Source organism: Gastrolobium bilobum, unplaced genomic scaffold, assembly GCF_033153095.1.
Source record: "Gastrolobium bilobum isolate Gb01-03AN ecotype WA unplaced genomic scaffold, APGP_CSIRO_Gbil_v1 utg814, whole genome shotgun sequence".
NCBI classification, from domain to species: Eukaryota; Viridiplantae; Streptophyta; class Magnoliopsida; order Fabales; family Fabaceae; genus Gastrolobium; species Gastrolobium bilobum.
The window spans coordinates 213,514-239,670 of record NW_026897615.1 but is presented as its reverse complement, the minus strand read 5'-3'; the positions used below and the strand labels follow the sequence as shown (position 1 = coordinate 239,670).

The 26,157-nt window shown below is 31.6% G+C and overlaps 2 protein-coding genes and 1 pseudogene across 2 annotated transcripts; all 3 read right to left on the bottom strand.

Annotated features, from left to right (window-relative positions):
- Nucleotides 1–2,348: 2,348 nt before the first annotated feature.
- On the bottom strand, nt 2,349–2,656 carry LOC133308622 (FT-interacting protein 3-like; annotated as a pseudogene).
- Nucleotides 2,657–4,763: 2,107 nt separating this feature from the next.
- On the bottom strand, nt 4,764–6,391 carry LOC133308652 (WRKY transcription factor WRKY71-like). Its single transcript, XM_061509297.1, has 4 exons — nt 6,319–6,391; nt 6,001–6,231; nt 5,768–5,884; nt 4,764–5,417 (listed from the first exon to the last, which is right to left on the bottom strand). Exons 1-4 carry the CDS (start codon nt 6,328–6,330, stop codon nt 5,139–5,141), a joined length of 639 nt encoding a protein of 212 aa, XP_061365281.1. The 5' UTR covers nt 6,331–6,391; the 3' UTR covers nt 4,764–5,138.
- A 10,420-nt stretch (nt 6,392–16,811) lies between these two features.
- Nucleotides 16,812–18,715, bottom strand: LOC133308634 (probable WRKY transcription factor 40). Its single transcript, XM_061509278.1, has 4 exons — nt 18,531–18,715; nt 18,130–18,438; nt 17,421–17,537; nt 16,812–17,317 (listed from the first exon to the last, which is right to left on the bottom strand). The coding sequence occupies exons 1-4, from the start codon at nt 18,597–18,599 to the stop codon at nt 16,955–16,957; spliced, it is 858 nt and encodes a 285-aa protein (XP_061365262.1). The 5' UTR covers nt 18,600–18,715; the 3' UTR covers nt 16,812–16,954.
- Nucleotides 18,716–26,157: the final 7,442 nt, after the last annotated feature.

Below are 26,157 nucleotides of genomic sequence, written 5' to 3'. Positions count from 1 at the left end.
AAGTATTTAGATGATTTCTACTGGCTAAGTTCGTTTCTATTCTTTTTTGGACGATAATGATAGAGATTGCATAATGATAGTGCAATGTTCCCGACATATGGGGTCTGGTCTTCAACCACGTTGCTTGGCGGTCCCGCGGCGGTTGTGGGGTTCGGTGCCATTTTTGGACCCTAATTAGACAAAGATGAATTGGACGAATCAAGCAGTGCTATAAATATTTTTTTAGAGAAAACTGAAAAGCCTTTTTCCCATGATGCTGTGAATGTAAATTGTGGATGCCTTTTGTTTTATATTTTACCCTTTTGGCTAAACATTGAGGATTTACCTAATTGGTGAGATATTTGTAGGTTTGTTTATGGCTCTTCAACCCAAACTAATTGCCTGTGGGAAATCCATTGCTACATTGCCATGGGTGTTCGATTCCTTACAGGTCCCGTTGTCATGGCCGCAGCTTCCATAGCTTGGGTAATACTTGGCAATGCAATGGCTGTAATAAAGAATGAAATTTATCTAGGTAGCTTCCTCCTTATCGGGTAAATAATTCAAACATTTTTTCAGATTTAAGAAATATACTCGGGTATCCCCTCCCTACCCGGATAAGTAAAAAATTTCAAAATATACCCGGGTAGGCTTCATGGTCAACGGTCAAATAGAGACAGATTAGTGTTATGTTTTTTGGAGAGGTTAATTTTTTGAAATAGTTTATAAATAGGGTCAATTTGATAATTAATTATTAAAAAAAGGCTATAGTGGTCAAAAAGCCCATCAAACCCACTTTTTATTTATGATAATTAATAACGTTCAATATTTTGTACTAGTATTGATTTTAATTAAAGAATTTTTAGATTGTTATATTTTTAAATGCTTGATGTTATGCGCTTGTTTAATATTAATTATTAAGCTTTCATTTGGAATAGAACACCCGCATAGTACAAAATAGCCACAATTCAATGTTGTCAACGAGGATTTTCGCAAAAAATAAATAGAGGATAAATTACTTTACTTTACTTTATTCTTTTGGTTGTATACGGGCGCGGATGATGGTTTAGGTGATTGGTAATAAGTTAATAAAAACGACCAATCAAAGTGGGGCCTTTTTCTTGTGAGAATATATACTCCTATTAATTATTCCGTTTATGTTTGTTAGTTGATACAATCTTTAGAACACTGAAATATAATCCAAATAAATATAATAGTATTATCATATACGCTCCGTTACAATACATGATTCCAGGCGACGTCACTAGGATTTGCATACATCCAAAGTAATAATATAACATAGTTATATTAAAAAATGAGTGAATAAAATTAAAAAAAAAATCGGATAGAAATATGTTAAACCAATTATTATGAGGCACTTAGCTTGGTTCGGGGTGTTAGTTGTGGTCAAAATAAATCGTACTTAAGACAAATACAGTGGTGGTTATTGACCGAAACAAAACAGTGGTTCAAATGTAGTGATGGTTATCCACTTATCCTGACATTTTTAATTGTACGTAGATAAATTATTTTTATTTATTTTTAAAATAATATTATTTTAAATTAAAAAATTATTATAATTCTGAAATAAATTATAATTATAAAAGTACCTTGATTTTTGTCTTAAAATGACATTATCTTAGACTCAATATAAATAAATTATCTAACCGCAGAAAAAATTAACCCTTTGTTTTATTACTTTTAAGAAGACTTCGTAAATAAAAGGTATGCCTCACTTTTTGAAAAAAATAAAATAAGTGTTAGGATGTGTTAAAGTAATCTATAGAGTAAAATATATTAGTATAATTTAACATATATATATATATATATATAAGCGCCAAAATCACGAAAAGTTTATGCATTTACTTTCTAATAGATAGACTTGATATTATTTAACACTCAAATTAACCTAAATATATATTAATAAAAAAAATAAGGATGTGTGTAAAGGATATGTCCTATGTACGCAAAGCATTGGAATAGATCATATTAGCATTACATATTATTGAGAAGAATAAGTAAAAATAAATCAATATCCTATCTATTGTAGCTTTTAAAAATTAAATAGTAACAAGTGTTGCTTCAATCTTTGAAAAAGTAACTCGTACGTTTGGTTAAAGAAAATTTTTTATGAATCATAGAAAAATGTGATTAGTAGAAAAATGGTTGGAGATGAGTTTGATAGAAAAATGTAAAAATAGTTATTTAGTTGGGAAAAATTTTACCGGGAAAATTAAGTAACTTTTGTAAAGTCTATGTTTGGCTTTTAATTAAATATAGATGGGAAAAAATGTGCTTTTACCAAAATAACTTGCTTTTTCAAAAGGCAAAAAATAAGGCATCCTTTCATGTTATATCCAAGTGAGGCGTCACAACAGCATATCTGATTTGGAAGGCAATCTCTTCAAGAAATTAACTGGTACCGATGGCATCTTGCTTCTGAAGCGAGGATGACGCAGCAGGTATAGTCTTACTAGAATTGCAACTACTTGGCTTGAGCCCTTTCTCCTTGAGTAGCCAAATCTCCAACCACAGTATGTACTCTACCTGCCACACTCTGCAATCTGTCATACCTCATTCTTACAATATCTGAAGGTCTTGTAGTTGGAAATGTGTCAAATTCCTTGTCCAATTCATCTGGGTGGGCATATTCTGCTTGTGAAAGTCTAGCATCCATGTAGGGTGGATGCATTGGCCTGAACCGGTAATTCCAAATCCCAATTACAAACAAGTAAAGAAAAATGGTTGACAATATTAATTTTGTATAGCAAACCAGTATCAAGAACAAGACGTGAACAAGGCAGGGAGTGAGGGTAGCGTCGTCTTTTGTTTAGAATCCACTTTGAGCAATGAGGCATCTTTTCATCAATACCACACTGTCCATGGGATACATTTCGCCGGCTAAATGGACAGAAAACATGGTTATCTTGGTTACGTAGGAAACTCACTTAGGTGGGTAAGTGTGAAAAAACCTTGAAGCAAACATGATTAACTGATATGTCCATTTATCATTTCCATATCAATCTCTTACAAATCCCTTAACCAAACGCCCCCTAAGAAATTTTTACACTAGTAAAAAAAGTCTAGAGATAAAAGTTTGAGCCTAAACACATCATTCATAAGAACAAAAGTAAAGTATGTTTCAGGAATGAGTTGTGTTTGGATTTCCTTATAAAAAAAGTTACTTTTATATTTTGTTTATTTTAAAAGTGCATTTTATAAAAGTTAAAATTATTTAGATTTTTAAAAAATATTTTTTTTTGAAAAAAAATAATTTTTGACTTTTGCTTTTTTGATAAGCAAAAAATTTTAACTTCTGAAAAAAAAATTAATTTTTTTGTGATTTCTGCTTTATTTAAAAATAAGCATCCAAATGCACTTTATAATAAAAAAAAAATTTGAAAAAAAATAACTTTAGACCGAAAAAAAACTCATCTAAATAGGCCCTAATCTCGTAACAAAAGTAAAGATGTATAAAGAATTTTTTTTATTTGAAAACTTTAGGTGGTGTTTGATTGAAAATTTCTTAAAATTTACCTATACAAATCAAATTGGCAAAGTAAGAAAGCAATGTTTGGTAGAAGGTTTTACAAAATTTTCCTAGGTATTGTATTTGCATAGCATTCCATATTTGTTCATAGAAAAAAAGACAAATTTACTATTTAGAAAGACAACTTGAAGGTGATATTTTACATTTAGCTAGCTAAATGGCAAAAGAGCAACCCACTAGTAGACTTAAATATCCTCATCTAAAGTGCTAATGTTTCACTTTTTTATGGGGTTATATTTGTAATTTGAAGTTATTTTTCCATCTATATTTTACCTCAAACCAAACATAGACTTTATAAATCTTACCTAATTTGTCCGGTAAATTTTTTTCTAACCAAACAACTTTTTTTACATTTTCCTACCAAACTCACTTTCTAACCATTTCCTTATCAATTACCTTTTTTTAGTATTAAAAAAAAAAATCTCAGCCCTTAGTATCTAGAATCAAAAGAATTAATACTTGTGCTATAAATGTTCCCTCCCGTGACTATCAACTAACTTGAATACTTGTGCTATAAAAAATTCTTCTATTCGCCAAACTTGAACCTGAGACCTTGCATAAGTAATTAATTAATATTCCCTCCCGTGACTATCATTCATTGTTCGCTGCAAACATATGATAAAGTGTAATATGAATAGCCATTAATACTTGTGCTATAAATGTTACAGCTATTTGTTAAAAACAAACAAATTTTGAATTTAATATAAAAAAAGAAAACAAAGCAATTTACATTGGGTGTCAGCTCACTGGTCTATCGAAAAAGAAAAGAAAAACTAATTTGATTGAAGTTAGCTTCCATTAGACATCAAGATTAGAATTATAATTCAGAATTTTAATGTATATCTGGTTCAACTTATTTTTATGAATAATTATCTTCTCAACTTTTTAAGAGAGTTTTTATATAATTAATTTAAGCTGAACCAAATATAGGCTTAATTTCAATTCTATTCTGTCATAATTAAAATTGGTTCAGAATCATATATTTCATGTATGAGTTATGCAAAAAATCAAGGTGCAAAATTAGTATTCTAAATTCAAATCCATTTTTATTTTTCATATGTAAGATTTAGAATTTTAAAAAACAAAATTAATCAAACTATTTTAAAAAAAAAATTGTTTAAAATGAGTTTGCATTTAAAGGAACAAATAAGAGTGTATTAATTCTTAATTTAATCTAAAATACATTATAATCTCAACTCATTCAATAACTTTTTTTAAGTAAATAAGGATGGGAAACAAAACAAGTTAGAAACTCAAGTTCTAGCTCCCCCGAGTCCCTGACATTATCTAAAGTGAAAAAAATTAAGATCCCCTGTGGCATATTATGGAACATACAAGCTCCTGATTTAACACATTTTTAGCAAAGCAATTTGCACACAAGTTGCCTTCATGGTGTATCAATTATAGTACTACGGTCTCTTCAGATACATATATTTGTTTCGGAGTGGTGGGGTTGCGGACAAACGCATTCACTTCACTTCACTTCACACTTGGGGTTCTAAAAGACTCAAATTCAGGTTGAGACCCTGTTGGTTACGTTGTTCATTGATGGAGCGGACAACTGCTTCAGTTAATGGTACGGTGAACTCAGGATCTTTGATTATAGAACTTAATATTCTTCATTTTTGCTGTTGATGTCGTGGTCGCTCCGTTGCTTAAGATCTTCACATAGTCTTGTATCTGTTTGAGCCCAACCACAAAGAGCAAGGTCAATGTTCATCTTATCTTTGTGGTTAGGTAGGATTGACATAGGTAAATCATTCGCCATCATTGAACATTTGTGTGAGGACGATGATGATGGCCTGAGTAAGTCATGAAGAACAGCATGGTTGTGCCCTCCTTCATAAGTTGCCACAAGTATAGACCTATCATGTATGCTTCTTTGCACCTACAATGTGTAATTGCAAAAAGGTTTGAAATTTCTTAGACCGCTATTTTGGCTCAAGTCACAAATATATGCTACTCATGAAAAAACATACTCATGAAAAAACCTAATTAGTTATCGTCATCCAAAAAAACATACTGAAATAAAAATGAGTTTGGTAATCAATCAAATATATTCTTAATTACACTTAAGACTTGCATCAATTCCTTACTTGGGTAACCATGTTGACATCAACATCAATATCACATTTATTCCAAATTAGTTGGAGTCGGTGACAAACTTCCCTAGCCATATATATGAAATTTTTCTGAATTAATAAGAACTATGTTTGATAATCAACCAAATAAATATACCTTTTTTTTGACTGGGCAGCTGGGAGCCATGGAGCATTTGAAGTAAGCTCTAGGCGAAGAATTGTCTTTGGTGACCTTCTGTCCATACTTCCTCCACTGATAGCCATCAATTACCATCTATAATCTCAAAAGGGAAATTTGTATAAATGTATGAAGTTCATTATAGAATTTGAACATTAACTAAGTGAATAAATACACCAAGTTTCACAATGTTTAATGCGGAACGTGCATACCAAACTATTGTCCTTGGGGTGGGTTCTGACAAATATTTGTGATGGCTTTTGTGCTTTGGGAAACTCGGGTCGTTCCCACTGATTTGAGTTTATGCTCCCCTGCTCTGCATTATTGATTTCTTGAAAATGGGACTGAAGCATTTCGTATTTGCTGCTCAGAATTTCCAGCATGAGTCTTAGAGTATGATTCTCCTCCTTCGCATGTTGCAGCTCCGCTTGAAGAGTTTCCACCTAAACAAATTAAGATTGTTGTAAACTTTTAGAAGGAGAGCATATTTTCATCCTTAAAGATGGTCATGAGGAACAGAGTTAGTTTACCTTTTCATCCATTGTGGCAGCTTGGTTTAAGTCGAATGAACTTCAATATATCATCACAACTAGAATAATCTATCTACTTAGTGTTACTTACTTGTAAAGATAACGAGAGGGTGGAGACCTTATATACATTATTAGAATGGAATAAAATGGGGTTATTGGGTCTAACTTCTTAGTTCTGAGTAATACATCGTTCAATTCAACTCCACATGTTCAACAAAATCCCATTGATGTGATATGCAATTAGAATTACTGCTTTGAACAATATCCTTTTTGTTTTGGTAAACGCTTTGAACAATATCCTATTTTAGAAAAGATTGCACCATGATGTCATCCCCAATGACACACCACAATGACATAGGCAAACACTTTCTTATTGGTACCAAAGTGGTTAATTCTGGCTTTTTTTTCTTTTTCTTTTTCTTTTTTATATAAATGGGAATTTGATACGATCCTAGTCAGCAAAAAGGTGTATAAAATAAGGAGAAGCCGGGAAATATTATCAATTGAGAGAGGGTATTTTGTGTGGCTGATGTGGATAACAGAACTGGAGAGGCTGTTGAGGAAAGTCTAGTTGTTTAAACAAGGGAAGATGCATTGGTGTAGGGGGATGAATATTGCTGGAACTTTTGGGCACCTCTTGGGTGATTGGGAGAGACTAGAGGCTCTAGAATTCCTCTAGGATTTTAGCTTCACTATTTCCTTTTCAATTATAGCATTTCCAGTTCATTGTATTTTCCTTTTCTTGTTAAATTGTCTCTGAGTTGTTACTATTTTCATATTGTAATACAGATACAAATACACATCTATATACAAATCTGTGTTCTTTTTCCATAATTCATTGTGTGTTAGATTTATTTTTTGGTAGGTTTGTATCAATTGGTATCAGAGCTCTCTGATCTGGGGACCTTTGAAAAAAAAAAGGAAAAGCAATTTCGCCAAATAAGAATTCCTACATTTTCTGGTGAGGAAGATGCGTGGGGATGGTCAATCCAAGTTGAGCAGTATTTTAAGGCGTATGGAATTTTAGACAATGAAAAGCAAAAGGAAGCTGTGAAGCGATTCACCGGTAATGCTCGCATCTAGTATCGATTCTGGATCTGGCATAACCCAAAAGCTAGCTGGTGGAAATTTTTAAAAGCTTTCTTCAAGGAATTTCAACCGGAGGTTTGCTTGGAAGATGACGAAGTTGAAACAGAGCATGAAGTTTTCAACTCTGAACTAAAGTCAGAGGCAAAGATGACACCATTGAAAGAGAAGGAAGGAGAGGAGAAAATCAACAAAATATTTAAGGGAGAAGGTTCACCAACACCATCGCTAAAACAGCCGCTCACAGCGGTAGAGCCATCGACGACGGAGTGTGAGAAAAAAAATTCAGTCCAGTTTCAACTAGTAAAGGGAGCTACGCAAGTGATGGCGCTGCCACTTCCAAAGGTGATAGTCATTGACCCACCCTCGTTGCTGGAACCACCGGATTTGGACCTCGGAAGCGGTGGATGGCGACTAAGTGCAGGAACAATGATGGTTGGGGAGGAAGGTGAAAGGAAAGAACAGGACGCATCGAAAAAGATAAACACAGTTACGTCAATGAAAGACTTAGGAGATATGGGCCGGACTGCAAGCATAATGTAGCGGGCCCAAAATACTCTCAAAATATTTCTGGACCAAAACATGTACATAAGTCTTTTTTATGTTAACGATGATATTGGGTCGGGCTTACTCAAACCCCAAAACATTAGTTTAGACCCATCAAACCTGAGAGTTGCTAGCGATACCTAGAAGTTGACGGAACTCTCATCAAGAATGCAAGTGCTAATGTTGACGCTTCAGAGATTGACGTCGCTTTTGCTACAAAGGATACTATTTTTGTTTTCAATTGTAAGGTGGTTTCGGGCAGGATAAACACTGAAGTAGTTGCAACTTACCTTGGGAAGCTTCGATTTGATCATTATAGGTCCATTAAATTACAAGGAGATGTGACCCACGAAGAATTGGAGGCTGGTTCTTCAAGTGGAGATAAAACTATGGTTAAAATTGTGGAATTTTTTAGGGATTATGCTTTTGACATCTTGAAACAATGTCAAAACAGATTTTGCATAATTCATGATGAAAAACAGAATATTTTGAATGTTGGATTTTCTGGATTTTTAGGAAGGGGTGAAGAACAAGAATGAGCATTGTCAGATTATGTGAAACATGGGCTGGTTTTGTTTGAAGCAAGGCAATTTTCCATTGTCATTAATGCTTTTCATCAACTTGATGAGGGTGTTGTGTCTCCTAATGAAAATATGATATTCGAAGCTCGTGTTTCTTGCTTTGTGAAAAAAAGGCAGAGATACTTAGTTACAAATTTGCAAATAAGGTTCCAAGTGCAAAAGTGGAGTAGGATCCTGGTGGGTGCTCTTATATTTTAGAAATCCATGGGCATATACTTTTCACACAGTGGGATCTCGGAGGCAGTTATCATTCTTCGAGCATAATTGGCTCCCTTCAATTCAAGCAATGAGACCCCGATAAATGATCATCACCTTGAGGACAAGGTGATTGTTAGGGGGGAGTATTAATACGATCCTAGTCAGCAAAAAGGTGTATAAAATAAGGAGAAGGAGGGGAATATTATCAATTGAGAGAGCGTATTTTGTGTGGCTGATGTGGATAACAGAATTGGAGAGGCTGTTGAGGAAAGTCTGGTTGTTTAAATAGGGGAAGATGCATTGGTGTAGGGGGATGGATATTGTTGGGACTTTTGGGCACCTCTTGGGTGATTGGGAGAGACTAGAGGCTCTAGAATTCCTCTAGGATTTTAGCTTCACTATTTCCTTTTCTATTATAGCATTTCCAGTTTATTGTATTTTTCTTTTCTTGTTAAATTGTCTCAAAGTTGTTACTATTTTCATATTGTAATACAGATACAAATATATACACATCTATATACACATCTGTGTTCTTTTTCCATAATTCATTGTGTGTTAGATTTATTTTCTGGTAGGTTTGTATCAGAATTAAACACATAACTTACTACAACCTGCCCAAATCTCTTACCACTAAACGAGTTATAGTTACGCTAATTTCTCACTATTTCATCATAATGTTTCCCAACGTGGCCCTGGGTGCAAAGATAAGAAAGAAAATTTTAGATAACCATTTTTTCCCCATAACCATTCAAACGATCGCACGTGATAATTCAGACAACCATAAACATTTTTATAGTTGACTTTAATGCTATAATAGATAAAATTTACTTAATTAAAAGTTTCTCAAGATAAATCAGGATTTTTGAACTCTAAAAAGTCTTTTTAGACATCAATAATTTTACATAGAGCTGTCAAAATGAGTCAGTTCATTCCTCTGGGACCTAGCTCGTGCGGGTTAGAGTCAAAATGTCCTCAGGGCCAAATAATTCTCAATAATAAAAGTCTGCACGGATCAAAAACCTTATGGATTAGAGCTAGCCCGCAGGCTATCTAAAATTATAATTTCATAAAATTTTAATTTTTTATTATATTCAATACATTAAAGATTATTTTAACAAATAAATATTTAAACTTTTTAAAAATATTTTATACAAATTATAAATTTTTATAATTTAATTTTTTAATAAAATAATATTTGTACACAAATATACAAGTAAAAATATAAACAAAATTTTAATATAAGTAAAAATTCAGTTACTACATTTACTAAATTCGTTATTAAAGGATGTTATCAAATAAAGATTTTTCTCACCAGGAGTCATAACAAAATAAAGCAACTCTAGTGGAAAATCAAAAGTAGCGATGAAAAAATGATCTTATATGATTAATTGCTCTTAGTATCAATGTTATTAGAATCGGACCGGTCACTGACCCGGTCGAGGTACCGGGTCACTGGGTCAATGGTTCAACCGGTGGGTCACTGGTTGAACCGCATGAATCGGATATATATATAAATTTATATTTTATACTTAATTATATAATAAATATTTTAAATGGTGCCATCTAAACAACAACCTGATGTAGTTTAGTGGTATTTGCTATGTTGTATATCCTTAATGCAAGGGGTTCGAACCCCATTAAATGCAATTTTTGAAATAATTCCCTTAACTTAATAGTTATATAATAAATATATTAAATGGTGTAATTTATTCAACCAATGATTGTGGCCTAGTGGTATGAATCCAATGTGCTAGTTTCAAATCCCACTCGCTGCAAAAAAAATATTTTGTAACTAATTTTGAAAAATCGATTTGAAGAGAAAACCAATCGGTTGAACCGCGATTTATAACCGAGTAACTAGGTCAATACCGGGTCGATTACTTAAGCGGTCCAATGTTATAACCGGACCGGTTGATGGCCAGTTTCCGGGCCAACCAGTCGGACCGGCCGGGCTGGTCCAATTTTAATAACACTGCTTAGTATCCTATATAAAAGTTAAACCATTGATTTAATTTCTTCAACTATTACCGTTACAGAAATATTTTTACTTATTATTATTATCCACAAAATTGTCAAGGTGCATTGAATACAATATGTTTCAATGGAAATTTAGATATACAACATACTTAAACTTCAATAGAAAATTTTATTCTTACTAATGCGAAGATGAAATTCTCTGTTGAAACATGTCACTGCTTAAAAAATTATCTTTATTTATATTATGTTTATAATTTATTTTGTTTATATAAATATTTAATTTTGTATAATTTTAAATAATAAAAATTTTGATGAAGAAAAATTTTTGACGTACGAGCCAACCTTAACCAACCCGCTAAATTATAAAGCTTTGAGGATTAGGGTCAAAAGAGACCCTAATGGGTTATGGTTGAATATAAGGCTTTGCAAGGTGGAATTTCGGTCCCTTTTGACACCTCTACAACTTTGAGGGATTGTGTACATTAATTTTTTTAATTACTATTAATGTATTATCAAATTATTAAAAAATATTTAATTACAATAATTATTATTCAAGAATTGATAAACTTTAAATTTATTGACATAATAATACATAATTGCATAATAGTTTTTAAAAAAATTACAGCAACAAAAAATTAAAGTTCATAAAATGTAGAATACAAATGATTCTACCATGCGTTTTGGGATGACTGGTTGGTAAGGATGGGAGAGAGAATCTAAGAGTGGTATTCATATTTACTTACGTTTGGTACAAATTTTTTAAAATTTGTTCAGGAATCCGATTTTTCCAGGATTTTATTTTGTGTGTAATTTTTTTGAAAATACCATCCAGGAGGTGGTATTCTAAGATTTCTAGGTTAAGGAAAAATTTAATACAACTAAACATAGAATTAAGAAAATTAACTCAATATTTTCGGGAATATTTTAGTCTACCTAACACCTTTTTGTTAACATTCCCAGAAAACTCATCTTCCCATCATATTCCTGGAAATCGTGATTCCCGGATAAAAAAAAATTTCTCCTCTACAAACGCCCCCTAAAGTAGTAGCGAAGTATGGAAATCTTTTTTGTAGGTGTTGAAATATATAAAACCATTAATGTAGCCTCACCCAACAGTTTAAGCTTTTGGGTTGAATTAGTTCTTTACATGGTATCAGAGCATTTCTGATCCAGGAACCTATTTTCATTAAACCTTCCACATCGTATTGTTCAATTTTCCTGACTCAAATTTTTTTTTTTCTGTTACCCAATTCGAATTTCAATTTTCCCATGAACAATCCCAAAACCTCCTCTGAATCTTCAACCCCGTATTCTTTCAATAAACGTTCTCGGAAGAAAATACCTGCCAAAGCCATGACCATTGTCTCCACTAGAGATGCTCATGTCCCTATTGTCAATTTTACTCAATCCGATATTTTGGGTAAGTCTCTTGCTTTCTATACATTGTCTAGGAATAATATTTGGATAATTGATACAGGTGCTTCTGATCATATGATTAAAGATGCTTCCCAGTTGTTCAATCTCTGTAATTCTTCATAATCCGTTATTTCCACTGCCAATGGGGGTACCTCAAAAATTACTGGTCAAGGATCCTTATAGGTCTTGAGTAGATTAGTGTTTACCTCAAGTATGGATTCAGGAACATCCAGGGACGATGCCTCAGTTATAGGTGTTATACGCGTAGCAAAATCATTCGTGGGAGGGGTAACATCCAGTCCAGGAGTGTGTTGAAGAGTTATAATTTCTTCTCCAGTAGTGGGTATATCTCCCCCCTGAGAAGAAGTAACAGAATCTTCCCCTGAATAATATGGTTCCCATTCTTGAAAAGACACGTCCATGATGACATACATTTTGGAGTTGGATCATAACACCTGTAACTTTTGTGTACATTATAGTAACTCACAAATACACATTTTTTAGCACAAGGATCCAATTTGTTTCGTAATACTTTGGAGATATGGACATACATCGTGCACTCAAAAACACGAGTCTCAAGGTTGGGAATGTGAGGAATGGAAAAATAAGATTCTAGAGTCTGTTGTGAATATACAAGTACACACCACTGCCTATCTCATTAATAGGGCTACCTCAAAAATTACCGGTCAAGGATCCACTGGAAAAGCTTTAACAACTTTTGTTTGATCTAAATTCTAAATATAGGTCTTGAGTTTAAATCTTTTTTGTTCCTGTCTATTTATTAACAATTATGAGTTGAAATACTTATTTTTCTTAACAGAGGTCTTGAGTTTAATTCTATAGAAAAAATAGAATTGGGAGAGCGAACGTCGTGTAAATCTAACATTATTCAAATTAGACTTGGTGAGTTTCCATGTAGCCGGTTGAAAAAAAAAATGGTGTACTTGTATCTAAAGCAGATGCGGAGTTGTTTTGGATGATACCTGCATTTTGAATGTTAGGTAGACATTTAACAGTTGCATAATGTAAGACTCGGTCTTTTAGCCTAGAAAAAAGTAGAGACGGGTGAAGCCAGCATAAAGAGCGAAAAATCAAATATACTGTCGGGAGCATTACACATAGGCTAACATATCTATTGGAAAGAGAAAAATTAATAATTTTAACATTATAATTATATATTGTCGGGAGTATATAGTTATAGAAATTTATTAATATCATGTTACATGAGATAATTATCTCATGCAACAAAGATAAAATTATGGAATCCACTATTTTTAAAATAAAAAATAAAAAATAATAAACTCCATTATTTTGTCTCTCTTGCGTGAGATAATTATCTCATGCAACATGAGATAATTATTTCCCGGTATAATATTACTTGTCCCATACGGTCTTATCGAAAATGATCTCCACAAAAGAGGGAATGACCACATCCATACATCACTCATGTAGAAGTAAAATTTGACTGGACTTGCTAGTTGGTGACCGAATATTCTTGATACTGATAGGGTATATATGTAATTGGAGTAGAAGTTTGAACTAGCCAATGAGGCCGGCTATCTCATGGTATCTTTGGAGGAGATGGACCCCCCCCCCCCCACTTACTCTCACTGGTAAACATAAGCACACGTCTATATTGACCAACCAGCCCGGGCATGATTCTCATTCATTCATGTATATATAATATCATAGAATATGCTAATACTTCCATATGTATAGAAAGGAATTGAAAGTGCCTCTAGCTATAATCAAAAACGCATTCAGAAAAGAACATATACTAGCTTTTACGTACGTACGTGAAAGCTGCCGATTCATGTATGTCAAAGAATGAATGGGGCTTTGATTTGAACTTTTTTGTGGTTAATGGTCCAGAAGGTCACTGATCAGCAGTGGTCACCTGCGCGCATTTGCATAAACAGGTTCAAATTTTCCATTTGTGCGGTATTGCCTCGCACACGCTTTTTACTTGGTCTAAGGCCACTCCTTGAGTGAGACCGGGGAAAAAAAAAAAACGGTGGCCCATAAAAGACAAAAAAGAAATATTGACTTGTTAATTAGTATATGGATATTCATTTAACTATTGTGAGGGACTAAAATAATGTTTTAAAGTAACAAAAAGATTTATACGACAAAAAGATTCTTTCCTGATGTTTCCAAACAAAAAAAAATAACAAAAAGATTAAAATCATTTTTTATAAAGTAAATAAAAAAGACCTTCAAGCAGTGGTGAGAATTTGGATTGATGAATTGTATTCGAGTTGATAATATGAATAGTTATTAATTTGTGTCAAAAATATTCACACAAATATGACCTGTTTATTATATAAGTTGACATGATGCAATCAATATGAATAACCTGTTCATTCTATGTAGAATGAAAATTACATAAATTAAGTAACTTCAAATAAATAAATAAAAATGAAGTAGGTGAAAGTAAATATTTAATTTAAACCGGTTGATACAATATGAATATGAATAATCCTAATACAAAAAACTAACGTTTTTTGAGTTCTATGCCACATGCTTTTTGAGTTATAATATTTAAATAATTTCATTTAATCTTGAGCGGGAATTTGATTAGAAAATAGAAACCCACATATGCTTTTTGAGTTCTATGCCAAAAACTAAAACTTAAGCAGTATACATATGTAAGGTAACATGATTTTTCTTTTGATAATGAGTTTTGTCATGCAAAAATAAGACCCTTTCTTATGTGAGATAATCGGAAATGCTCAAAATAGCCATTTTGTGGTTCGAAATCCGTGTTCTCCGCCGGTGGTAATATTTTTACTCAAAATATGTGTTTGAATTGAGCTCAATTCGATGTGTTCAAAGCTTGAAATGTTTTGAAAAATAATTGTGGTGGGTCAAAGGAACCATATATCTTAAACGGCCGGGAAACTTTTTTCTAATGGGAAAAAAAATAAAGAAACTCCAATAGTCTTGATAGTTGATATTACACCTTAATCTAAATTAAACTTTAAGATTTGGTTTGCAGAAAACAAAAATTGTTTAAACTTTAAGATATATTATGCTAATGAATCTCTTTATTATATAATTATCATCTAGTTTTTTTTTTCTCATCACACTTTAATTCCTAACAAAATTGTAAAATTTTGAAGTGCATATGAACTTTGAATTCTTGAGGAGGTAACGCTGTATACATGTAGCCTTTTAGCTCGAAAACAATGAACCTTTGAATTTTGTTTTTAAAAATAATTTTTTAATTTTTTGAAGAAGAAAAAACCTATTTGATAAGCCTTATTTTATAAAAAAAAAATCTAAAATTTATAACTATTTTTAGTTTTTAAAATCAAATTTATAGTACATATCTTAGTTATTTTTGTTTTGTCTTTTAACTTTTAACTATAAAAAAAAATACATAAAACACTTATTTTATTAACTATTCCACAAAACAGTTTCAAGAGAGAAAAAATAACACACAGACCCAATATGGCAATATCTCTCTGCCCCCTCACGTGAAACGTCTCAATTATATATTAACACTTCCCATACTTTTGAATTGAAAATTTGCAATCTGCAATTCAGATTACATTGACAACACATGTATGTATATATATAGAAGCAATTGCCGCAGACCGATTGAAGTAGAATTATATGATAGCTGCTGTAAAAACATAACTTGCGTAATAGTTTGTGTGCAATCATATTTTATGTTTATTATGGCTCGACAAGTATATTAATCTTTGTAAACAAGTACCAAAAGTAATCATGTGGATACTAAATTCGTGTATCTTTTGTCAAACTAACTTAATAAAGACTTGTTCTTCAACAATAATTATAGTTATTATTTAACAAATAAATCTCTAGTATTAGTTTTAAAAAACAATTCGTGAAATATATACAAATTATCACCTAATCTTCTTTGAATAGAAGATATAGTTGATGAAAGGAAAAAAAAAAACAAGGAAGAAAGGAGAGAGAACTAATTAAATATTAATACACAATCAAATTTCCTAGTTCAAGTATGAAGAAGTCAATACTCGAGCTTTCACCGTATTAAATTATTAATTGAGATTCTTCTCTAAGACACGTGAAGCTCAAATGCTAGAAGGACGGTAATTATCAAATACTTCCTCTAGGCGTCTTAGTCGCGGCGCCAATAATGTGTCCTTCACTATATAATAATCCTCATTGAGGTTAGTAGCCTTCACTCCTTATAATTAAAGGGGCATGCTTTGCCTTATTCTAAATTTTTAATCTATGGAAAAAAAAAAATTCAAGGCAAAGAGGTAGCTACAACCTGCAACTGGCATCTTTGAATTGGGATTTCCGGTTCCATGGACCTCAGCACAAATCATGTACTTTCGGCGAGTTCTTGTGGTAAATAACTAAATATGTCTCCGTCTCCTTTATAATCATACGCCAGCCACTCGAAGCATGTGATACAATGATTTTATTTTTATTACTATAACATTGTATCACTATAATACATAAATATGCTTTTAAAATGTTTTTGTGTTTCTCGTCTCTTTGTTTTCTAAAAAGAAATATTTCTTGCACATAACTTATTCTTACACCGTTTACACTGCTTTGTTTGGGAAAAAAATAAATAGAGGGAATATGTTAGTTATCTTATTCTATTACCTCAAAAGAAAGTTGCGTACGTAAGAATAGTGTAAAGAAAGTGTTTAATGTTGTTCTTTTAAAAATTATCATATCCTTGTATTGTATGATTATAAATATATAGATTGTATATATCGGATAGCCACATGCTGCATCTATATGTCCATACTCTCATGTTGTATATAAAACTAACAACCAAGCAAAATAACAAAACCCATGTTCTATGCAATACAACTGTTAATAATTCACCGTTCTTCCGTAGAAGTGTGGTTTAGAAATGTTCCTGAAATGGCAGTAGCAAGTGCTGCTGTGAAATTAGGATCTCTTGTCAAAGAAGTAGCCATTTGTTGAACTAAAAACTGTTGGTGGATAGATGACTTTTGCGCATTATCAACCGATCTTGACTGGACCAAGTCAAGCGTTACCGTTGGACCAGCTGCACTACGATTCATGATGGGTGAAAGTGAGGGTGAGGAAGCAGGAACTGAACCTTCAATGGTTTCACTTTGGCTTGAACTCAATGATATTTCCGCTTGTTGATGTGCATGGTTGTGCTCTCCTTCGTAAGTTGCCACCAATACACTTTGGTCTTCTACACTTCTTTGCACCTAATATTTAACATATGGTCATTATAATTAAAAGACATCAAAATTTGATCTTATATATTTCTTGATGCCTAAATCTTAAACCAAGGTCAAAATATTAAATTACCTTCTTCTTCACTGGGCAGCTTGGGGCAAAGGAGCACTTAAAGTAAGCCCTAGGAGAGGGGTTATCTCTAGTGACTTTCTGACCATATTTTCTCCAATGATATCCATCGCTCACATACTTCAATATCCAAAAACATAATAAGGATCCTCGGTTAGTTCTCGGAACCTCCTAAATTTTATAGGGCAAAATTCGTGATGGCATATGCTCAACTCTTATAAATTTATAGCCAATGCTTGTGAACAGTTTCGGTGCAATCAATGATAGGAAATTTTATGAGAGGGGGCGAGGATTTCAAAATTCACACTAAATTAGACCAAATAACATAATAATGAGTCGCGATAAGTGTTAAAGAATAATATAAATCATTAAAAAAGCTTTCAATCAACCATTCAAATTTTTTGGTTAAATTAGTTCTTTACATAATATCAGAGCTATAAAAATTACGAAGTCCCAAGTTCGATACTCATTGTTTTCACTTTATAGTGAAATTAAATAAATCACAAGATAAATAAAAAATTAGGTATGTGCAATATTCACCCTCCAAACCCAAAAAAACTCATGTTTTAAGTTGAATTTGTTCTTTACTACAAGATTTGAAGAACTCTAATTATAACTCACACTTCCATGTCTATAACTTGAACAGCGGTCAAAATATCTTGAAACAACAAAATCAAATCAAATTGTAAGTAGGATATATTGAAGAACTTACTAAACTGGTATCAGATGCTTCTGTTCGAACAAGAACCTTGGAAACCTTTGGCGAGGTGTTATGTTTAGGCCTTTTGAATAATGTCTCCTCCTCGCACTCATTACCAAACAGATTGATACCATTCTCACTCTCGACCTTTCTCTTCCGCGATGGTGTCGCTTCTTCTTCAAAATTTGTGTTCCTCAGTTGGCTGAATTCACTCAAATGCTTTTGCAAAGCAAGATAGTTCTCCCACATGTGGTTCAGCGTCTCAGTTAACCTCTTGTTCTCACAACTTAGACGCTGCAACTCTTCAACTAAAATCTCAGCCTGATCACAAAATTTTCAATATTATCAGAGACATGAGAGAATGTCTAGGCAAAAACAAAGAAGAAAGATTGAGATTTGCTTAATATACTAACCGCGACATTCATGTGTTGAGAAGGAATAACGTTAAGGTTGAGAGAAGTATCGACGCACGTTGGTTCCATAGAAGAATCTAAGATTAATGACAGAAACTAAAATGGTTGAGTGGTGAAATAGTTTAATTTGGATTTAAGTGAATGAGATGAAACCTGCACATTATATAAAGAAAAATCAGAAAGAGGTTGGGACTTCATTATTATTATTTGTCTGCAAGGAAAGCAGCACGAAAATCAGGGCGAGAAAGCAGTCTCGAACCGTTTCGTCCTTTCTAGGTTGTCTATTGTTTATTTTCTGTAGACGCGCATTCAAGAGTCAAGAGAGAGAAAAATGAAATAATTTTTAATTAATGACAAGTTAAATTTTAATTAACGAAATTAATAACATTTAACAAAATTTATTCTATGATAAATGAAGGAATTCTGTTAAATATTAGTCTTAACATATCACAAATATTTCCTCAAGGGAGAAAAAATGAGAAAAAGAGAAGAAAAAAAATTGGTATAACCTAGAGGAATGTCCTCGAGTACAGCCCTCAAAAGCTATTTCTCATTGGAACAGATGATGCATTGAGTTTTGTCACCAAAAGAAGGATGAGACTAATCATTCATTCAAGGAAAGAGACATGTGCTCTAACCCCTAGGCAGAGTTTGGTAGAGGAGAAAAAAAAATTTACCAGAGAATCACAATTACTAGGAATATAGTGGAAAAATAAGTTTTCTGAGAAATTTAAAAAAAGATTGTTTGATAAGCCGAAATATTACCGGAAAAATTGATTTAAATTTTCTGCGTCTGTATTTGGTTGAAATGTAAAATATTGCTGAAAAAATGGGTTGAAATTACCAAAGTAACCCTTGCCTATCAAATTTTGGCACATTATTTTAAGGATATTTGTGTCCAAATTTTTGCTCCCCAATTTTTTGTTTCCTGGTTATTTCAACTAATAATCTGGATAAATTTTACACACAATGTCACATTCTCATGCAAATTAGAACCCTAGACAAATTTTTTGAAAACCCCTGCCAAATATGGGAACAGTGACCATTGTGCCACTGTTCACCAACTTTTTTACCTAAATGCCACGCGAACAGTGTTATTTTCCAATCTGCCACGGGGCAAGTTCACTTCTGACACAAGCGACCTCGGTTTGCTGATGTGTCAGCTTCCTGGTGGTGTCAGAGTTCGCTTCTGACACAGACGACCTCGGTTTTAACAATATTTTAACCAAGTTCGCCTACATGGTAGGTGAACTTCATTTTTTTTTAAATTTAATACTTGTTATCCACTAAAAATGTGACACGTCAGCAAACCGAGGTCGCTTGTGTCAGAAACGAACTTGCCCCCGTGGCAGATTGGGAAATAACATTGTTCGCGTGGCATTTAAGTAAAAAAGTTGGTGAACAGTGACATTTTGGTCAGTATCCCCCAAATATGATCTCCTTTAACTCTCATGTGAATTTTTCCAGGTGACAAAATAAAACTCTCCTATCAAATACATCCCTAAAAATTTTTCAAAAATTTACTTTTTGAAACAAAATTTAAACACTTAATTCAATCAAACCCTCATAAAGCTCAATTTACAACTGAGCTACCTTACAGGTTTGAGAGACTTTTTGGTACAGGAGAGAGAGAAACTTTACTTGAAGGGAACATGAACATGAATTTCACTCATTGGTCATTCTCATCTTTTGTAACAAAGAAAAAAGGCAACTTGATGTTAAGATTTGGATGTTCTCCCATTGACCGTAACATTATCTCATTGACTTCGATAGGTGCATTGATTGAGTGGTTGTGTTTCCGTGTCAGATTTCTCTATTTCAACGTGTATTTTAATGTGAAAGAAAACCCAAGTACATATCTTCCTTGGTCTTCTTCATTATTGACCGTCCCCTTAAACGCTTTCTTCCTTGTCAGCCCAAGTCTATGGCTTATCCTGGACTTTTTGTGATTCCCTTTTTTAGGCTCCTTTTGATTATAGGTCTATAATATTTTTATTTAATATAATAATTAGAAGTTATTAAAAAAATAAAATTTTCAATTTATAAAAATTTGAAAAGCCTTTTCTTCACAAGCCTCAAAGATGTCATTATATAAGGAAATATTTAGGCAAATAACCACAAGAGTTCAATTTGTTATATATTTCAGTGGCTTCTAAATTATATGGATTCCTTTTCCTTTGAGTGTGCACTGCATTTTCATTTGTGAGTCACGTATCATCACAAGAAATCTGAAAAGGGTGAAATTTACATTTCCGTCTTTTTTATAATTTTTTTAGCGAACTGTATTTTACTTAGAGCGTGTTTGGATCCTCTTATTTTTAAGCTAGAAGCTACTTATAAGCTAAAGCTAAAAAAAAGAGCTTAAAAAAATAAGCTAAAAGCTGTTTGGAAATTACATAAAAGTTTTAGCTTAAAAATTACTTAAAAGCACATATTTCAAGAAAATTGTCTCTTTCTATCTTTATCACTCTTTATTTTAAAAAAAAGCACACAATTCAAGAAAAACAGATAAGAGCTTAAAAAAAAGCTCCTCTTAGGAGCTTTTAATTTTCAGCTTTTTTCTTCATTATAAAAAAAAGAGTTTTTCGTTATAAGAGCTTTTCCCAAAACCTGTTTGGCCTAGCTTATGCTTATAAGTAGCTTGTAGCTTAAAAAAGAGAGGATCCAAACAGGCACTTAATGGATGTATTGGATAATTGACCATACTTTAATTTATGTATAAATAAGTAATTCCTCAAATTAATAACATTCTACAGTCCATTAAATGAGACAATGTTGATAGGTTAAGTTTGTGTAATAATTTTTTGTTTTGATAATACTCTCAAGTATGCAGAAGTTTTATTAATTATAAATACCATGGGATTTTTCATGAAATAAACTATCAAAACAAATGAGAGATGTATATATTAAGACTAAATTTTTGCATATAAAAGCGGTTGGTGTAATAACCTAACAGAGATTGTATTTTCAAAATATCACGAATGATGGTTTTTATAGCAGTTTGTTGTTAGCTTATGATTACTTAAAAGTCTTATTCTGGAGTCAAATGACCATTCCCCGTATATATATATATATATATATATATATATATATATATATATATATATATATATATATATATATATATATGAGAGTGACTATTAAGCATTGACACTTAAATATTTCTTAGTTGAAAATATAACCTCTCTTTTTTATACTTAATTTTTGAATATAAGATTAGTATTTGAGGTAGGATTAATTTATATTATTGTAAGAATAATAATTCTTACACTCAATTTGACTATTGATTTTTATGCATTAAACAATTGTAATTTTTTAGGTTATATCCATTAATTAATTTAAATTTTTAATAAATTCCAACTGTCAGATTTAGGAAAATTAACGATTAAAATTAAATATAAGACTTACTATTCTTTTTTCGGTGTAAGTTGATCTTATCCCTAAATCTCTGAATAATTAAACTCAAACTTACTTTATACTCAAAACACTTATTATGAGTGAATATAACCTTTTTCTAAATATTTTTTAAATTTAATTTGAACAACAACCCCTTAAAATACCATAAAAGTACACGTACTAATACTGCTTATTTGTATATATGTATTATTAGTGTCTCAATAACTATCAATAATTACATGGGTGTTTACAAATTACAACTATTATTATTATTATTCAAAAAAAGAGCTTATAATTATTTAGTTTATATAATTAATATAAACATTTTTTGTCACTAATTAAAACAAATGGCCAAATTGTGTCATCTCCAAATCAAACCACGCACATGCAACACGGAAAGCCCACTAAATTTCATGTGTAATTGCATTGCATGAGATGATACATCACCGAGTACGTACTCTCCTCTGGAAAGCTTGCATTTGAATAAACACGCAGAGAAGAATAATTGGAACGCAATGTGAAATGCCTAGCCCATCAAACGCAATGTGAAAATTCCATTTATTCCGATCTGAGTTGCACAAGTTAAAAACTGTGATAGCTACAACTCACACGCTAACGATAAAATATCCAATTGAAGTCGGCAAGATCAATTTCAATAAGACTTCCAGATTAATGAAGAAAAAGTAGGAATGCACGCGCAAATTGAAGGAAATTGGGTTTCGCATGCTGGTTTTCATTTTTAAAGCAAATTTGACTCAAAACGGACTTGACTTGAACTTTTCAGGAACTTGGATTGGAACTTGCTTCCAACAATTTGGCCAATTTGGATGCCCGAAACTCAAACATTGCGGCTCAATAATTAATTAAGACGTAAGTCTTAAGTTTGTGAACTATTCCATTTCTAAGTTTAAATACACATATAATATACGCTTGTTTTGCCTCTCTTTCGTGTTTTCTCTTTAATTAATCATATTATTGTATATTTAATTAAGCATTAACATCTCGTGCCAATATAGACCACATTATTACTAGGCTTGAATGTTTCTACAATGAATATAGATAAGTTATCTACATTCGCTCTCAAAACGATATCGTTTTGCATTAAAAAATTATAATGAAAAAGACTATTTATAACACTGAAATAAATTATAATTACAAAAATACCTTATTTTCGCTTCAAAACGATATCGTTTGGGTTCAATTTAGATAAATTATCTAAATTGACTGTAGAAAAAGCGAACACTTATTATTATTGTCTTTTTTCTTTCTTTCTTTCTCACTGTTTATGAATTTCTATCATATAGTTTAAATTTTTAGAATAATTAATTCTTGTTATGATATTAAAGCTACATAATTTGGTGTGCTAGATAAAACTATTCACAATCTTAAGCTTAAATTTTCATAATAATTAACTCTTGACGCATGAAATCGGTTCAATTTTTTTTTTTCAATGTCTAGTTGATAACAAAATATAATGTGATGATTTATTAAGTATTAACAGATATTGGTTGCTATTACAGTAACAATGTATTAAGACTTAAGAGGCGCATTAGAGTTAGATAACTTAGTCAGCAGGTTAGTTTCATTTCCTGTGATACGTACGTGAACATACAACACCTATACAAGTCAATGATTCAGACTATATAATTGATGGTTATTATAATTTCTTGTCAAAAATCTGTTTGTCGATGACTAATGTTAATTTTATTAAATTACTTTAATCAAATATTAGGTGCATGCATCTTAGGAGTGTAAATGTGTCAAATAGTTTATTTACGTTAGATCAGATTTGGATAAATATATGGGAAAAATGTTTATCCTTTTAAATGACATAACTTATATTATTTCACTCTCAGAAAGAGGTGGGACCCACACCTTTATTTTTTTGTCAACTCTCCCTCCTCCTTTATATATCTATTTCTCTCTCTTAAAATGACATAACTTTACATCCTTTAAAATGACACACAGTTTACCCTAAATATATTTAGAAAAACAAAATAGACTCGGGTCTAAAAAAAAACTTGTTTACAAAATATGTCATAGGCCTACTTTAATAGGGCCTAACCTACAAGTCTGACTAATTTATATCGCATCTATTTATTTTAATTAAAATAAGATATGAAAAAATATTTGTCGTTTCAAAAGACACAATTTTATATCATTTTAAGTTAAATTATTGTGTTTTGTTGAATTTTTACTTTCTCCCTCCTCCAAAAACTCAAAATGAGAGAGAAAAAAAGAATATGATGGAAACCAAAATCTTAATTAAATTAAGACCTTCATTTGTTAGATAAATTTCTAAATGTACACATGCATGACCTTATTCGCATCGTCACGTCCTCTCGTCATCTTGCTTGTCTTTCGCTCCTTTTTTCCACAAGATTCCACCACTTCACGCCTTGCAAAGCTCAAATTTCTAACCAACATATTTTTTCTCTCCCTATTTTCTATTGGAAAGTGAGAATTGCTTCGTCTCTTTTGATCATGCATTTTTCTTAACAAATGTTAACATCTATTTTAATTAGTTTATCGGATTCAAACGATTAAATTACTTGTGGAAGTTTGAACGGAGATGCTGCGTCCCTTCTACCAGCTAGAGGGCATATAGATGCGTTAGTCATAATATATGTGTCATCTATGTTGCCGACATCCTTGCCAACACGCAAGAAAAATGTTACGCTTTAGCATCACAGTGAACGCTCTGATTTGCTACATCTAAAAGTTAATGACTAACTCCATGGAGCTACTAACTGTTCTAAATTTGTGCTTTTGTCCTATAAGTTAAAGTGCATGGAAAGACCATAAACTGGTCTAGGAGGTAAGTCAAGTCCATAAAATAACACTTAATTTATGTCGTGGAGTTAAATATGAGATCACCATGCTTACACAATCCATATATGATAGTTTTGTACAATTCTGTCGTATATATGTTATAAAGTTAGTTATTTGATATATAGCAACAGAACCTTTATAATTAAATAGTTAAAAATTTAACTTTATCATTTTGTATTAATTAAGTATATATAGGACTAGTATAAGAATAAATTAAGTAGACTTTTATATTTTTTTTGGTAAACAGTAGACTTTGATATTTTTACCAAAAAAAAGAGTAGACTTTTATAGCTTTATTTACTCTTCTAATTAACTTATAAAACGGGAGAGAACATATATTAATTAATATAATAAAGATGTAGTTATCAACTGATTTTTTGATTGGTATATCCTAAACTTGCTAAGCATGATGATATATTAGATAAATTACACATTATTTCATTGAGATTTAAATAATTTTTATTTTTATACTTGTTTTAACACGTAATTTTTATAAACTACGGTAAGAAAATATAATTCTTCATTTTTCGTCAAATTTAACATTGACAGTATATACGAAAAAAAGTATGATAATATTATTCTTATTAAAATAATTGTCAAAAAAATTAGTGTAGAAGTTCTTCACGTGTAACCTGTTAATTATTTGCATGTTATGAAATAAAATTTGTATAAAAATTAAAATATATATTAAAATAAAAAAAGAATAAATAAATGTATCTTTATATATATATACAGAGAATGAATAGCTTTACACCGGTATAAATCTAAAAGTCTTAGATTATTTATTTCCTGTTAATTTTACTTGTATCTAGTGATTTTAATAATCAACTATATTAATAATCTTTGAACTTAAAATAATTTAAATTGATTCTTCTTGTATAACTATATGTGAATATTGCAAGTGCATTTCCAATTCTTGGATGGTTTGTTGCTTTTTATTGCTACATGTTGCTCGTCCGGAGCCATAACTTTGTAAGTCGACTAAGGTCAAGATACTTTATTGTAGGGTAGTTATAAGATACATTGCAATAAAATATAGGTTGTTTTGATTTAATGTTTTTAAACTATGAAAGGACCTATCAAAATACCAATCTCTTGGAAAATTGGGACAAACTTGTGCTGTTGTCCGTCATTCCCTCATCATATTGGCGAAATTGCTAACGAGATAGCAGCTTTGGAGATAACTATAGGAACGAGTTGAACGGTTCTCTTGGCTTTGAAGACTGAAGAGAAAACATATTATTAAATTTAAAATAATGAATATGATATTACGTTTATATTTTTTCATGTATATATTATTTATTTATTTTTTAAGATAAAATATTGTAACTACCCATTAGTGGTACTACCAATTTGTTTCAGCGTTAGATCGATTATGTTGATCTAACACTTCAAATTT